The sequence below is a fragment of the Argiope bruennichi genome, chromosome 10 (genome assembly GCF_947563725.1).
Source record: "Argiope bruennichi chromosome 10, qqArgBrue1.1, whole genome shotgun sequence".
Taxonomy (NCBI): domain Eukaryota; kingdom Metazoa; phylum Arthropoda; class Arachnida; order Araneae; family Araneidae; genus Argiope; species Argiope bruennichi.
The window spans coordinates 57,426,336-57,444,158 of record NC_079160.1 but is presented as its reverse complement, the minus strand read 5'-3'; the positions used below and the strand labels follow the sequence as shown (position 1 = coordinate 57,444,158).

General features: G+C 29.1%; 1 protein-coding gene across 1 annotated transcript in view; it reads right to left on the bottom strand.

Moving 5' to 3' along the window:
- Window positions 1-17,823, bottom strand: part of LOC129988936 (innexin unc-9-like) — an 80,756-nt gene that overhangs the window by 50,516 nt on the left and 12,417 nt on the right. The window contains exon 2 of the mRNA XM_056097222.1: window positions 770-1,688. Within this exon, the coding sequence (XP_055953197.1) occupies window positions 770-1,563 (794 nt within the window). The 5' untranslated portion in view covers window positions 1,564-1,688. The remainder of the gene's footprint in view (window positions 1-769; window positions 1,689-17,823) is intronic.

Sequence of the window (17,823 nt, the reverse complement as noted above, 5' to 3'; positions counted from 1 at the left end):
TGGTCGAGCTGCTCAAATTTGAACTAGGCCAGTTCCGCGTGTGTGACCCTGGAAACGTGCGGACGCGCGTTATCATTTCCCCGTGTTTTTAAGGAGTAGTTAGGCAAAAGAAATGCCTTCTGAGCTGATAGCTACTAAGAAAATGCATGCTTGGAGAACCTTTGAATGTTCTTAGAAAACCTTCCTGCCTGCCAGATCCATTTGGATGAGCTCCTCTAACGAAAAAAATATCCGCCACAGGTATTCTATCAATTACGCTTAAGGGAAGGGAGAGGTATTTTGTATTGATTCCCAAGTGACTTAGGCGTTTTCGGGCTTTCCATATGGATAGATTTAAAACAATAAAAAATTAGATAAAGCATTTTTTTTTGAAATTTGCATCACTAAATTCATTTTCTTTCAGGAAAATTATAGTTAATAATTCGTATTTAATTATCTTTACTATTATAAATTGTTACATGAAAGATTTTAAAAGTAACAGTACGTTTCATAACTAATTGAATTTCGGGTATAAACATAAAGATATTTATTTAATATCTTAACAATGAATACGTTGTTGCAAACAAGAAACATACACCTTCTATACATGGAGGCATGTACGTCGATACTTGGAAATATTTTTGAAATTGCAAACAGTTTAAGATTCAACAATTTCCTACTCTGCATCTGATTGGAAATTTCTCAATAAGAAACTGAAATAATGTAGGATGAACTGTAAGTGTTCTGTAAATATCACTTTTAATAGAGAGATCATTAAAAAAATTCTTACCTGCGGAAAAGTTCTACTCCGTGCTTGAAGTAACCTCTTCCCATAAACGCTGTTAGCAGCAGAAACTGCAGAAAAACGTTAAGCACATACAGGCTCTTCACCAACAGGTACAAGAGGCACAGATATCGACTCGGGCCAGTCCCGCATCGGCATGTGATGGGAATTCTGCACGAGGGGTCGGCGCAGCATCCCACATTACCATTGACCATGGTATGGAACTGGTCCACAAACTCGGCCAGAAGAGCCTCCCTCTGTTGGCACCCAGGTGGCAGGCTGGCGATGTCCGATGCTCTCTTTAGAAGCCGACGGATCTTCACCCCGGCATTGTGTGCACATGCCCCCCACAGAACAAAGGGTAAGTGAAAACAACACCCTTGGACCAGTAGGATGAGGGGTGACCACTGGTAGTAGGTGACCCTGACCCTCCTGAGTTTATCAGCAGATATGGACCCGTCTTCTCCGACGGCCGCACTATAGTCTATCTCATCAGATAAGGTCTTGGGATCAAGGGTGTTTTCGGCAGGTTCTCCAATATCGTCCGTCGAACCGTCCGTCACGAGGTAGTAGGTGGAGGTGGTCCAGCAGTAGCTGTTCACATAGCGCGACTGACTCTCCGTGAAGTAGGTGGGCGTGAAACACTCGATGGGGTCACCGATATACTGCTTGGTGAAGATGGGCAGTGCCAGGAAGAGGAAGATGAGCAGCGTGTACTTGCGGTTGAGCTTGTCGATGCCGTCGTCGATTGGGACGTGGATTCCTCCGATCAGATCGTGGAAGCGGAGGAGGAATGACATGCTGCTGGAAGGGTCTGGTGTTGAAGTTCAGCGATGGCAGTGCTGACAGAGGCTGTGGTCTTGGAGGTGATGGTAGTAAAAAATATGATGAGAGGCACGAGCATGGCCGGGACAGAGCCTGAGACCTGGAAGAAAGAAATGTCTCAATGGAATGAATTTTATCTATACCCGTTATATACTCAAAAGATATTTATGTCAGTTTTCTGAACCAGTGAATGAACATGTACCTCAAAAAATTAAAGCATCAAATTATTTTGATCTTAAGATGTGAAAGCAGAAAACTGAGCAAAAAATTAGCTTATAAAAAGGATTTTTTTTTTTTTTTTTTTTTTTTTGCTTTCTGAGTTGTGGCCTGATATCGCCAGATCAATTTTATCTTAGAATGCTTAAAATTTACAGCTTTTTGATCAGATGCGGAATTATTGTGACACCGATTATTTATGAATTTGCAAAAATGGTCTTTAACCCTTTTTGGCATGATTTCTCTCTCTCTCTCTCTCTCTCTCCCTCTCTTTTTTTGAGAAATAAATCATGGTGATATAATTAATGCTTTAGATTAAAGGAAAAATGTTTTCAAAAATCTTAGTATAAATATATAATAATAAAATTAAAAAAAAGTGTGATGGAAATATCCATCATCATGCAAATTTACATGTTAAGCTCAGTACAAAATCTTCAATGTCCCTCTCTTCTAAATTTCTTCATTCAATATCGCTTTTATTAGCAAACAATTCTGATTAGTTATAAAAAATATTCAAGAAATCGCACATTTTCCTCAAACAACAAAAAAAAGCGGAATGAAGATTTCAAACTGCTATAATGATTGTGATATCTGATTTTTATTTTGACAGTTACGTTTCTTATTACGCAATAGTCGTGAAAAAAAGTTGTCAGTAACAACCAATTTACAGTACACCTGTTTTGAGTACAATTTTTTGTTCACTAAATGTTATGATGGAAATTTCCATCATCATGCAAAGAAGGGTTAAAATGTTTTGCCTTTTTTCTCCTCTTAAATATCGTATTTTTATCAATATCTTAAATATCGTGTATCGTTATCGTATTTTTGATATTAAGAAAAAAAATTTGTAGCGCCCCTTTTAGACAACCATTTCCCATTTCCAAAGCAAATTTTTATCACTGCATTCGATTTATTTTGATGCAAACAACTAAAACTATATGCAGTTTAAAGTAAAAACAAGAGAAATAATTAAATGAAATATCGAATGATTTACAATGTGGCAATCTATGCATTCAGTGATTGGTAAAGCAATATCAAAATAGAGTTAATCATCGCTTCTTTATGGTCCAAAAATAAATATAGAAAGACCTGAACTAACTGACATCGCTTTTAACTTTGTCGTCAACGAGTTCGCTTGTAATAAGACACTTAGACAGACGGACTTTCTCTGATTCAATTTCATTCAAAAGTAGTTAAAAAATCTGCAAATTTGGTGTAATGATCACATAACAAATTTCATCCTCCAAGCGTAAAGCGTCTTTGAGTTATCGTGTTCAAAAACGTGTTTTTCGGATTCGGAAAGCTCTGAAATGTGGAGATTTGTCGAAAGCACGAGACTGATTTTTCTTAATGATTAAAATACTTTCTATCTGTATTCTTTGTATGCGAAAAATTAAAAAAAGAGGTGGTTTTTAAAATAATTCTACCAGCATTATTAAATAAATTTTATAGACCTCGCCTTTCTTTTATTGAAATATTGTTATGCTCAAAGAAATATAAGCTTTTGAAATTATTTTTTTATATATATAACGAATCAGTTTTTTTATGAATAAGCCAGCAAAGAAAAATTTATTAATTCAAAAACTTTGACAGAAGGTGTAAGTATAAACAAGTATAAGTAAAATAAGTATAAATGTTATTTTTCAGTGGAAATTTGTTTATAAAATAGGATATATTCAAAAGCGGAAGGCATATTTATAAAAAATATATATACATTTTTCTTAGTATTATGTAAATAGTTGTGCTTGCTGTAATATGACATAAAAAAATTAAAGCATATAATAAACATAATAAAGATTTTTTATATATAATATTCAAACCGATTAATTTTAAATTCCCAGAGAAAATTTGATAATCATTCCAGCGAATCCACCGCTGCTAAATTTTAAATTATTTTCATTTAAAGTGTAGAAATTCAAAATCTACAGTTACAAATCCCATTTTTGGTCCCTTGAGAGCAATTAATTTGACATTTATATGTATATGACCATATTTTATATAAGCAATTTTAAATCTTGAATATGTCAACTCATTTGAACCAAGCTGATAACTAATGACTCGTTTTATTGCATTTTTTTAATTGTTGAGTTTTGTTAAGATAAAACTGTCTAATTTATTAATGTTCAGCTCTTTTCTCTTTTGCGAGCTATATTAATAAACAATATTTAAAGATACATCCAAATGTCATTTAGTAATTTTTATTTTTAAATAATTGATCTGCAGTTATTCTAACCTCTGAAAAAATTTTTTTGTTATTTTATTCATATACTAAAATAATTTATTTGAATTTTGTAATCTGATATTATGTAAGCATTTAGAGCTTACATATCTTCAAATGAGGGTTGAACTGATTGATACTTTGATGATCACACATTATTCCAACCTTGTGATTCTCACGCGATATTGTAACTTTTTATTGAACAATTAAAGTAATAGAAATCAGACCTTAAGAAACGTCATAATGTCAGAACTCCGCCCACTTTAGAAGATAAAATGAATTTTGAAATCATGCAGTTTGAAAATAATTAATTTCAAAAACGCGAAGCGGATAAATTAAATTTCTTGCAAATGTAATATATTATAAAGCTTCTTCATGTTGTTTAGTTTATATAAATATGAGACATAAGCTTTTTGGTACAAGAATTCAATTTTACAATGAAGCTCTTAAAATTATTTTTCTCTAGAAATTTATCATTTTAATCTAAATTCATAACAAGGGATTGACATCGTAAGGCCAAATGCAAGCCATTCTTCTTTAGCCACACGGTCAAGCCTTTAAGATATCTATTCATTTAGAACAATGATAACCTTATCAGTTTCCGAAATAAGAAGAGCTTTCTTTTTAAGTAATAGTTTTAATTATAAACAAAAAATCTTTTGAAAAACATTAAAATCAAAGGAGATAAATCGATGAAAATGAAATATGATATTCATATTAAATATTTAATTATAAAATAGCCACCTTTGATAAACAACCTGTTCGTAAAGATTATTAACTGTTTAGCTTTTTAAACGATTATTATGAAATGCACTTTTTTTTTAATTTTACATTGTTATTTAAAGTGATGTAAAGACATAACTGCAACTTAATCAACTACTATGAATTACAGTAAGTGAAAAAAAAAGGCACATATGAAACGAAATAAAACCGGAAGTAAATATCATACTTCGGATTTAACGTTCAAATAAAACAATTTATTAAATATTAATTTTAACATTGGCAAAAGCACACGAATGAATTCATTATAAGTCTCAGTGACTGTTCCTTTAACGTCGGTTAAGCCTATTTTAATGCTTGATTAAATTTTGTTTAATACCTATTTCTATAATTTTGATATTTTTATATCTTTTTGCATTAACTCAAAGGAGTCTTTGGTGGCATGACGAGTCGATAAGTCAGCCGAGTCCTCTCCAAATAATTTCTAATAATATTTTACAGTTTCATTAATTAGTTAAGCAAAATTCGTATTAAATACAGCTGTAGAAGCATTCATTTAAGAGTCTGAAACATTCGTTTGGCAGTTTGTTTACACCTAACAGTTGCCATTCAGCAATAAGTAATAATAGTGATTTCTGCGTAATAGTGATTTCTGTTATCGTTTTATATATACAAATAGTAGACAGAAACGTAAGCAAGTTTATACATTAGATGTATTTATATGAAATACAATTTTCTTTTAAATGAGCAGGTAAAGAATTAACTTTGAATAACAAATTTATTCTTCATCATTGTAATATAAAAGATTTAAATTTTTCTTATATTTTAAAGGTCTTTATTAAATCAACAAAATGCTTATTAAACAGGAAATGACGCTTTCACAACAAAGAAAACTGCAAAGAAAAGGATAATAACAATGCACTATAATCCTCTTATAACTCTTTAAAATGGAATTGTCCTTATATTTAGCAGAGAAAACGTTATTTAAGGCGCATGTATTTCACGTGATATTGTAGTTTGCAAATGGGGCATTTAAAGTTACAATAGTTAGATTTTGAAAAAGAAGATACTTGTATAACTCGGAAGTTAAAAGCGTATATTTGTTTTAATACAAATGGATAGGAAGTGAATAATTCTGAGATTGTGGATAAATTGAATTTACAATATATATATATATATTAGTGAAATCTCTTAATCTAATAAAATCTTAATTAATTTACAAATTTTTATCTTAATTTGACCCATATTAACTTCATTCTAAAGTGTTCTCTTATTTCCTGATTCAGTTCCACCTTTTTGATTTAATTAATACTACAAGAACTCTGTAAATCTACTTTAATGAGCACTTTCACACGCTCCGAGTAAAGGAATAAAAATCTGTCAAGCTCAGAAATTTTTTTTAAAAGATGCCTATATTTTCTTTTCCTAAATCTACACGCGTCAAAGAATCCCTATCAGAATCTGATAGTATAAAATCACTGGGGAAAATATTACGCGCTCTTTCGCTCTTTTGCATTTGTATCGCGATGTGAACTGAGGTCAGTTTCAACGTCGCTTCTTTCTTGTACATAATTTATGCCTCCCGGGATGGAATAAATCGGAAATTTAAAAATTTCAAAGTGTCTTCTCTATTTGACCCAGCAACTGTTCTAAAATATATGTTAACATTATATATGTATATATATATATATTATATATATTCTGATTTGAACCAAATGTATTTTTTTAAATATTCGGCGACCGATATTATATTAAAAATTTAAGCAAATAAAAATTTCAAAAGATTTGTCTTACGATTAATCTACAAACTGCTTACAACTTTAATTAAAAGAATTTATTTCATCATTTTTTCATCTCGAGTTTTTCTTAAATAGAATTTACTTTGTTCTCAATGATTTTCTTTCTTTTCGAAGAATAGGGACTAAAATAGAATAACATTACTTAAGAAAATATCTTCGTTCAATCTACATCGTAACTTTTTCACCCCCCATTAAATGGAGATTTAAGTATCTGCACACTTAAGGTTGTATTAACTTTCTTCAAGAATGAGAAAAAAAATTCTGATAGAAAGAAAGAAAAAAAAAGAGTTTCTTGATATAACAGCTAATTATGTAAAAAGCATTTTTACCCAAAGGTAGAATTTATTTTTTCAGAAATAGCTCAGTTTTATCAAAAGATGTTTAGATTTCTTATAAGCCAATTAATCTAGAAGACAAGACTTGAACTAAAGTTATTTTAATGCAGTCTTGATAAAAATTGCTGAAGGGTTTTTATTCTTTTTTTAAATTTCGTTCTGAAAAACGAAGCGGAAGGTAAAAGAACTTCGGAAAGTTTTAATTACTGAATTTGAAAGCCAGGTTTATTTAGTTAGATTTAAATTTATTTTCTAAAAAGATATTTATTTTCTTATATTACTCGTTACAAATGGTTCTTATAAAAGTAATAATTTATTGCAATTTTACCATTTAATGCAGCACATCCTTACATAAACATTTCATGGAAATTCACATAATACTTTTCAAAATGACATTTTTATCATATTTAATCTATTTTTTATCTTCGTCCTATCGCTTGTTTCCATATTTAGTAACCAACAACTGAATTTATATTATCTTTTTGATTAAGACTGTTTAAATATTATTAACTCTTAATTATGCAAAAAAAATGTGTGCAAAATTTTTTTTGCTCTTTTTATATTTAAATAGTACGTTTAACACAAATAATTTCATATATTTATTTCATTACTATGAGCTCTAGACAGAGTTTGAAGTTAGAAAGGAGAAACCTTGCAATGATATCCAAATGTCATGGGCGCCCGCCGCAATTTCATTGAATGGGCGTTTGGGGAATATCAGTAATGATATAGTTTAATCAAAAAGTTTAACTTTCTTCTTAATACATTGGCTTAATTAAATCCCTATTATTTCGAATCCCATAAAAAATTTCATTTTCATCGCTTTTTATTTTTTTAAGGTTCTTGAGAATGCAAAGCACGCTAACTTTTATATCATCGTGAGTAAAATTTCCTTTACAGAGATAAAATCTTCTCAATTATTCTTTACTGAAATATATTTTAAATTACATGGGAAGAACTAAACTTTCATTGCTTCTTCGTCTCATTGATGCATTATACAATTTCAGACATTTCAGAATCCAACTACTGCATTTATTTCTCATAAAAAATATGTCATCATTGATTTACTTATAATGCATTCAAAATATAGTCATTTCAGTCATTCTAAAGTATTAAATTTATGACAATTTTTCTAATTGAAATATATTACTTAATAACGCAAAATATAAAAGATTTCGAAACATCTGGGAAATAAGAAAAAAACAACAAAATTACTTCTTGATAACTCTATTATAATATACAAATAAAAAATCCAAATAAAATAGGATATTTCCTATACAAATAAAATTTTCAACTTGCTCTATGTATTACAGTTATTAGAATTGTTTATATTTCATTCAATATAATATTTAAATATTTTAGGTCATTTTAAAATAAATTTAATAAGATAATTCTCAGAGAAATTTAATTATATAAAATAATTAATAAATGTGATTTCAAAAAGTTTTGATTAGTCCAAAAACTATTCATTTTATTTCTTTTTTGATATTATATAATAAAATTCCAGATATTCCTAAATCTAGAATAGTTTCCTTACCCCATAATACATTTTTAATAATTTCTAAATGTTTTACAAAGTATTAAATAAACTGATCTTAGTGCCCTCTAAAATGAATAAGCTATATCTTTCCCCTCAAAAATCATTTTTTCTGAATTAATTAATTAATTGTTATTAATTAATTCATTTTTTTACATATATTTTGATTTTATGTATAACACGATAAATTACAGATTTTGTATATAAAATGTATTATGATGAAATAAAGTGTTTTAAATAATAAAATAAATTATAAAATGTATTGTAGAATTATTAATTATAAAATGTATTTTTCAAATTTATTATTATTTATAAAATGTATTGTTATTTATAAAATGTATTGCAAATTTATTATTATTTATAAAATGTATTGTAAATGTCTTGCTATTTATAAAATGTATTTTAAATATATTGTTATTTATAAAATGTGTTGTGGTTTTATACATAAATGATAATTCAGATTTTATGCATAAAAGGTCGGAAACATTAATTTCTTCTTCACAATCTCAGAAATTCTATAATCTAGTATTAATTTGAATTCTTACTCGATGTTTTTCTTCATTACAAAAATTTTATTAAGGATTTACAATACATTAAGAAGATGAATCCTATTATCACCCAAAAGTAATAAAAGAAAGACAAGCAAAGAAGGAAAGTGGGAAACTAGTATTAAAAGAACTTCAAAATCGTAAATGAAATCAAAATAATCATTTCTTTTTAAAAAATTTGAAGAACCACAATTTTTTTAAAAATTTAGATTTGTTTGTTTTTCTTTCTTTTCTTCAGGTTGCCTGATTTGTTTAATTATATAATAATAAATAGATTATCCATTAAAACATTATAAAGTAAAACAAAATGGTTTATTCAATTGAATAAACAATGCGCCATCGAAATAAAAATCAGATTATCTACGTTTAATAAACGTGATATTCAAGAATTCAGGAAGTATTTCTCTTAATTCTGTAGGTTATAATTCTTTTAATTTTTTACCGTAACATTAAATAGAATTATTCTTTATATCATCTTAAATTAAATTTCTTAGTAATAATTTTGTAATTTACTTTCTAGTTCCTTTGTTCAAAATTTATTCATTTTCAATATCATCTTTTGATAACTACACCCTATTGTATGCTAAATCTTTTTTTTATATTCAATTACAATATAATAAACATATTAACTTGTAGATTATTTTACAATAAAATGGTAAATCTTCTTTAGTAGATATTACTACTAAAATTATTCATATTGAAAGTGAATTCAAGATATGCATAAGCATAGAAATACGCTATTTTTTATGATATCTTAATTTAATAAAGTCCCAGATATTCAGACGCTGTATGAACGACATATTCAGGAATAATTTTCCATTTCCTCATCACTGTACTGTTTTTTTTTTTTTTCGTGATTCTATAAGAAGTACTCTATACTAAAATTTCCAAAAACTTCTTAAGCAAATAATAATTATTAAAATCAATTCATACTAAATATTATTAAAAAATCTTATGTGAAGCCTAAAGTACGTATTTACTTTTTCACGATAACTTTGTTCCATAACACCTCAATAATTTTAACAAAGAATGAATTAACGAAATAATTCATTTTAAAAATTATTCCATAGTATATATGAAGTATAAACTATATTCATTGTTGAGGATATCTTTGTTTAATTCACAGATCCATATGTTTTCATATCTTCGAAATGTCTTCCTATTCCTCATCTTTCGTATTTTATAGTTGAGTACGAGTCATGATCTTTAAACTTCTCTATAATATAATTGCCAAAATCATCTACGGCAAGCAATACCCGTACAAAATAATTCGTACTAAAATTTTATTTCGAAGTAAATGTGCATTCTAAAAATGTATTCAATTTTTAATGAAACAAAATAATTCGTATCAAAAATTATTCCACAGAATATAAAAAGTTTAAACCATATTTATTCTTGATGATATCTTTGTTTAATGCATATATCAAAACGTTTCTATATCTTGAAAATGTTTTCCTATACCTTATCATTAGATTTTTATAATTCAGCAAGTGTTCATTAAATTACTCTATAGTAATGTTTTTAAATTACACTATAATAAGATTTTTGAAAATATTTTATAATCAGGTTTTTGAAATTACTCTATATTAAGGTTTTTTTTAAAATTACTCTATAATATAATAGTTTCCAAAATCATTTAAGGCACACAATAGCTCTACAAATCAATTCATACTAAAACTTATTCCAAATAAATTTGCCTTCTAAAAATATATTCGATTTTTGATGGAATCTTTATTTAACGCAGTTTCAAATATTCCCAAATCCAGGAATTGTTTTCCCCTTTCTCATCTTTGCTATTTTATTAGTGCTTTACAGTACATTAAGTAGATTGACGATGGTTTCCGGCTAAATGTCTTGATTATTTGGTGGAAGCCAATTTTTTCTTCTACGCTTCCCACCTTAAATGATGGAACGTCGGAGCACCCAGCTATTTATAACTTATCGATGTAGCTCCGGTAGCCAGCCATATGTCACGTGACTTATCGAGATGATGCAAGCATTTTTCTTTTCTTTCCCTTTTTTCCCCATCCCCGACTATGCACTTTTGTGAAATAAAAGAAGAGAAAGAGACAGAAAACATTTTCCTTGTGTACTTCCTATGGATTTTATTTATCAGCTCGTATGGAGCGCAATTTGGCACGTAAAAGTTATTTATTTTCGTTCGTTGTTTACTGGATGCGTCAGTGTTTCCTCTCAATAGAAAAAAAGATATTTGGTAACTTTTTCAAGTAACTTGTTCAAGGTCATATCGGAAGAGATATGAAATTTATTAACTGATTGGTAGCAGAAATTTTTAGATGTTTATTTTAGTTTAATTGTGATATATACCAGTTTAAATTCTGCATATTATTAAATTAATTATTTGCATTCAAATAGTATTCAATCAATAATTATTTATGCATACATTTATATTTATTTCATATTATAAAAAAATTAATCAATATAATAATCAAATTTGCAATTAATAATAATTTACACAAACATTTGCACTTATTTCATATTATGAAAAATTAGAAATAAGTATAAAGCACAATTTTAATGCTTTAATCTTACTGTTAGAAATTTTTTAACCTTAATATTAGAGATTTTTTAACCAAGAAATTTGCAATGGTAATATTGGCATACTAATACCTGGCTTAATCATAGGCAAGCTTTGTCATCCAAACTACAACAAGATATTATAAAATATAGCTAAGATTTTCGCTATATGTTACCAAATTCGAAATACCGAACATTATCTTACAAATATTGTACAATATTGATACGAGAAATTTTTAGGTATTAATTTTAACTATCTTGTGATAAACGAAGTTGAAATTTGGATATTATTGAATGCCTCTGATTATTTACAGTAAAATAATATGTATTTCATACAAACATTTACACTTATTTCAAATTATGAAAAATTAGAAATAAGGTTAATGTAATTCTTTTTGTTAGAAATTTTTTAACCTAGAAATCTGCAGTAGTAAGATCGGTCTACTAACACTGGGCTTAATCATACACTAGCGGGAAAAAAAAAATCCCAACACCAAGAAAGACTTGTGTTTGATAAACAAAATTTGGTAGGTATGTTTATACATCTGAAAGATGACATCGATTCAAATTTCGTGCTTTCCGCATAAGTGTGGAGTTAGTAACGCCACTCAGAACTTGAAAATCAGGTTTGCTTTAAATGAGTGCTGTCAAGTTCGTGAGCGTTATTTATCTTTGAAATTTGGTGTGTTGATGTCAGACAAGAATGTCTTTAACAAGACGAAGACGCCATTATGAACAGCTCATTGAGTTTGAACGAGGTCGGGTAATAGAGCTACGAGAAGGTGGATTTTCTTCCCGCGATATTGCAGAAAGACTTGGCCGGAATGAGTCCACTGGGCATGATTGTTGGGAGAAGTGGTCAAGGGATGGTACTGCCTCAAGAAAACAGTGTTCTGGGAGACCACGTGGTACTACTGAGAGGGAAGACCGCTGCATTCGGCTTGCGGCTATGGCGTATCGTACTGCGTCTGTGGCAGAAATTCGAGCTACAGTTGCTACACAATGATGCAACAAGCTGTTAGAAATCTGTTACTTCAAGGACAGCTAGGAGCCAAGCGCCCTGTAGCGTGCATTTCAATGACTCCACGTTATTGCCGTTTGAAACGTCAGTGGTGTCAAGCCAGAGCTCATTGGAGGACGGAGTGGATTCTGACGAAAGTAGGTTTTGATTTGATGCCAGTGATGGCCGTGTGTTGGTCAGAAGGAGGCCAGGAGAATGCCTACAACCAAACCGTCTGCGGCATAGAGTCATCGGATATACCGCTGGTGTCATGGTCTGGGGAGTAATTTCCTATTACAGCAGCAGCACTCTCGTGGTTATCCCAAACAGACTGACTGCAAATTTGTACGTCAGTCTGGTAATTCAACCTGTAGTGCTTCCGTTCATGAACAGCATTCAAAGGGGAGTTTTCCAACAGGATAACGCTCAAACCTCTCATACCTCATACCTCTGTTATAACGCAGCATGCTCTACAGAGTGTCGACATGTTACCTTGACCTGCGAGATCACCAGATCTGTCTCCAATTGAGCACGTATGGGATATCTTTGGACAAAAACTTCTGAATCATCCACATCCAGCACAGACCGTCTCAGTACTGATAGAACAAGCACAACAAGCATTGAACTCCATGCCACAAAATAACATTCGGCACCTGTATGACACAATTCATGCACGTTTGCAGGCTTGCATTCAAAACTCTGGAGGTTACACCGGCTATTAATGTAACATCATTTCACATTTGAAATGTATTTTCTTGAGCTTAATTTAGCCTGTGATCTTGAAAATTTAATTAATTAAACATTTTAACTACAGAAATGCAGTCTCCGAATTTCATTACTCTACAATAATTTTTTCTTGGTGTTGGGATTTTTTCCCGTCAGTGTATTTATGCTCAATCCATCCAAAATAGTACAAAATACTGTAAAGTATAGCTACGATATTTTTGTTATATTGTTACCATATTCAGAATATCGAACAATAGCTTACAAATATTGTACAAAATTTTTAAGCTAATTGGATTGTGACACCAACAAATTTAGTAACACAACTATTTATTCTTTAAAAATTAATCTATAACCAAATTAGGTTTGCATGATCTAAATACAGCATTACTAGAATACACACCAATAATCACACATTTTTTACGTACCATCTAGAACTGTCTGATTAATAATTCTACAATACAACCGCAAAAAATATTTTTTTTTCATCAATGCTATTTACATAAATATTTAAGAATTTAATTGTTTTTATTAAAGTTACATTATTTACTAAAGACATAACAGAAAACTAATTTTATTAAGAAAAGCATTATTTTTAATAATAGTAGTAGTACTGGCTAAAAATATATGTAATTACGTGTAGTGGATAAGTTAATTAAAGGCATATCAATTATAAATAACGAAAACTTCATTGGCAACAACGAGAAGAATTAAGAATTATAAAACAATATAAAAGAATTATTGAAGTTTTGTTCTCGTATATAATAGCTATTGTGCGTGATTGTCCTTCATCACAAGGACAGCATCCATATTGTCCCTTACACTTTGTGCAAATTTTCAAATAAATACTGCAAAAAAAAAAGGAAGGATACTAGAAAAAAATGAAATAATAAGTAATTGAGAAGATTCAAATGACGTAATGCGCATTATTCATTTGGTTATTAAATGCACTTTAATGTCTGAGAACATGAAATAGATTAAAACATGAATGTTACTAGTGCGACCAAGGTAAGTCACATTGAGAAATTTTTCAATATAGGAGCAGAATTTTATGCGTCCTTTTACATCGCGCTGAAATGTTTTCTTCATACATTTATTGGAAAGAAAGTTATGTTTAGTTTAGTATCATTAACGCCCAACTTTAAAGCAACACTATGAATATTTTTGGATGAAACTCGTAATTTTTAACTGAGTTCAGATGACGAGGACGACATCTGAGCAAACCCCTCTCTAAACTTCCGCACAATAATAACTGGAGCAGATTTGACCTCAAAGGATTTAAAGTATACCAGACTCGGTTCTCCGACATGGAGTTATTAAATTCCGGAAACGAGAACTTAAACACCAGATTACCGTGGAATTGACAAGAAAGTTGTAATAATTTATAATCTGTGCAACTGGTTCGATTTGCATAGCTTATTTTTAATTAATGAAAAATATTTCTTAATTTCTCATTTCGTTTGTAATTATGAATATTTAGGTCGTATATTATGAAATGTATATTATTATAGAAGAGCAAATCCACCATGACAATTCAAGACGTACATGATATAGCGCAAGTGAAATAGACTCTAATTGTGAAGTTTGCAATATTTCAATTATGAAGTTTGCAAAAATTTCAAAATGAATATACTCAAGTTTAATGTGTATCAATTGACAATTTTATTATAATGTCTAATTCAATGAATCCTTGAGTTTTACAAAAGACAAGACAATATATAGTAAAATTAATATCTTGATATTATATAAATATTATTGATGTGAGAAGAATATCAAGGATGAAATAATAGTCGATCTGTTATCAAACAATTGCTTAAAAACTGCTTGATAAAGACATTTTTCAAATAATTAGAGTTGTCAAATCATCATAGATTCAAATTTCATTTCATAAAATATTCCATTAAAATAGACATTTTTTTCTTAAAAGGATTATTTCTTAAGTATTGAAATCTTAATTTTTGAAATTTCATAACACAAGGAACAAATATTGCCAAATGTTTTACAAATAAATTTAAAAAATGAAAATTTAAAGGCAGTTTTAAAGCATTTTATCATTCTGAAATTTATTATGATTGTAGGATAGGATTAAAATAAAAATTAAAAGAAATAAATTTAATCATGCATTATTTTATATGAAATATACTTTAAAAATTAATTTTGATAAAATGAGACTGGAAAGTTCGAATTCTGTTGTGAGCAAGATTTAATAATATCAAAATCGTGTTTTTTAAATAATATTTCATTTATTTTGTATAAAAAAAACATTAATCATTTATATTTTGAGATTTTTAAATTCAAGTAGGCAAAAATGTCATGTCAGAAAACTATCTAATTGCTATAAAAATAAAAGATATACGATTCAATCCTATCACAAAAATATATAATTCGAGAAAATAATTGTATAACTAAAAAAGAAATAATTAGTTTAGAGCTGTCGCAGAATATGTTTCACAGCAACATCAATTTGTTCTTTTTATAAGGATTATTGGAAACATATGTTCCTTGCTTTATTTTATCTATACTTATAATAAAGCTCAATGTGTGTGTGTGTGTGTGTGTGTGTGTGTGCGTGTTGGCGCTCTACAGGCCAGACCGTTTGACCTACAGCTACCAAATTTGGTACATGCATACCTTGGAGGTTGGGAATGTGCACCTGGGGTTTCTTTTTTCGAATTTTTAATTAGAATTTTAATTATTAATTAAAAACTAACTTTCCCGCCAACAAAATCTTCCATTTTCCCCACCGCCAACTTTTCCGCCAAAAAAAAATCTTCCATTTTCCCCACCGCCAAATGAGAAAGGCTTTAATTTTTTTTTCTCCCAACAGTAATGAGGCTAGGGTTAAAATTTTTCGGCGGATTATTTCAATCGATTTTGTTTATTTTCTTAATGTTTGATGCATTTAAAATGAAACATTGTTAATTAATCGATCTTTCAGATTCATTCTGAAGTACTTTTGAATTAAAATAAAACAGAATAAAGGAAATTAAAAATTTCTAATCCGCATAGCGTTACCCCAAATGGCGTAGAAAAAATCACGTATTTGCATTATGTAACTGGGGAAGAAAATTCACACATGCGCATTCTGTTCTGATTGTTGCCATGACAACGGTTATCAATGGATGATTTAAATTATTTTTGAGTTAGTCGCATGTTTTTGTAAGCAAATTGTATTTATGTTAGTTATATATTTTTTATATACGCTTATAGTTTTAAGTACATCGTTTTTTAAGTAGTTTTTTTAAAACCTGTTTCCAACCGTTTATTTTAAACGATTCGTTTTATTTTCTTAGTGTTTGATGCATTTAAATTTAAACATTGTTAATAAATCGATCTGTTCATAATGAATCTAAGAAAATTTTGTTGACAAACTCTTGAGATATTACATAAATTAAAAAAGATATTCTTTAGTGCCCATAAAGTTTAAACGCTGAGTGACTCTATTTTCAGTAATCAGATTATAAAAAAAAATGCTTTGTTTCAGTAAAAAATATTATTATATTAATTGAAGATTAATTCTTTCCACTTTAATTTAAAGCATAAATTCTACGGGTGCTAACAGAAAATGAGAGATACATATTACGTTATGGCTGAAGGCCTTTATAATATTATGAATGAATTATATGACAATCAAAATTTGAAGTTTTAAAATATTTTGATGAAGAAGCTATTAAAGTAGAAATTGTATAAAATATTTAATTATTAAAATTTTAACGAACATTAAGATTGGGGAACAGGCTGGTCGCCAAAGGCGGCTAGTAATTAAATATTTCCAGCTTTATTTTAATTTCATCTCAAAATTTAATACTCATCTCAAAATTTAGAATTTTAAAAACCAATCGATTTACCTCATTTTAAATTATATTTTTAATATTTTCTTGATAATGATTTTACGATTCTACATGCATGGCATGTACTTCTCTGATACTATACATCATATTGTTATCACATGCAACAAAGTATGATAGTGAAAATATTTAACTTTCGCTCCAACTATTTTTAATGTTAAATTTTGCTAAGCGCAGACACTTACTTTAATATATAGAACCTTAGAAGATTTTACCAACAAAACATGCTAAGAAATAACCGACTTCTTTTCGTTTAAATTTCTATTTTCATTAAATTAATCAAATCCACTATATCAAGCATTCAATTCAAGCGAATCATCAATGGCAGCTAGAAAATTAATAAAATTTCATTGCAAAATTTCTAATTACAATACATGTATTTTCCCCTTTTCACTGTAATTCTTTTTTGCATGTTTTCTTTAAGCAAATGTTATCAGAACAATAATTTCAATAAAATAACCTAAAATTATTTTCTGGTTTCAGAAGATCTGGAGCGAAATAATCCATTGTGTGTGTGTGTGTGTGTGTGTGTGTGTGTGTGTGTGTGTGTGTGTGTGTGTGTGTGTGTGTGTGTGTGTGCGCGCGTGTGCGTGTTTGGATAGAATTTTAAGCATCCAATTTTGGATGAAATTCTAAGCAAAATTTGGACAATGATTAAATTTTGACGAAACAATAACTGAAACAATAATAAAGACAAAAAAATGATGTTTTGTCTTTAATTTTTTAACATACTTTCATGATTTCTAAAAAAAA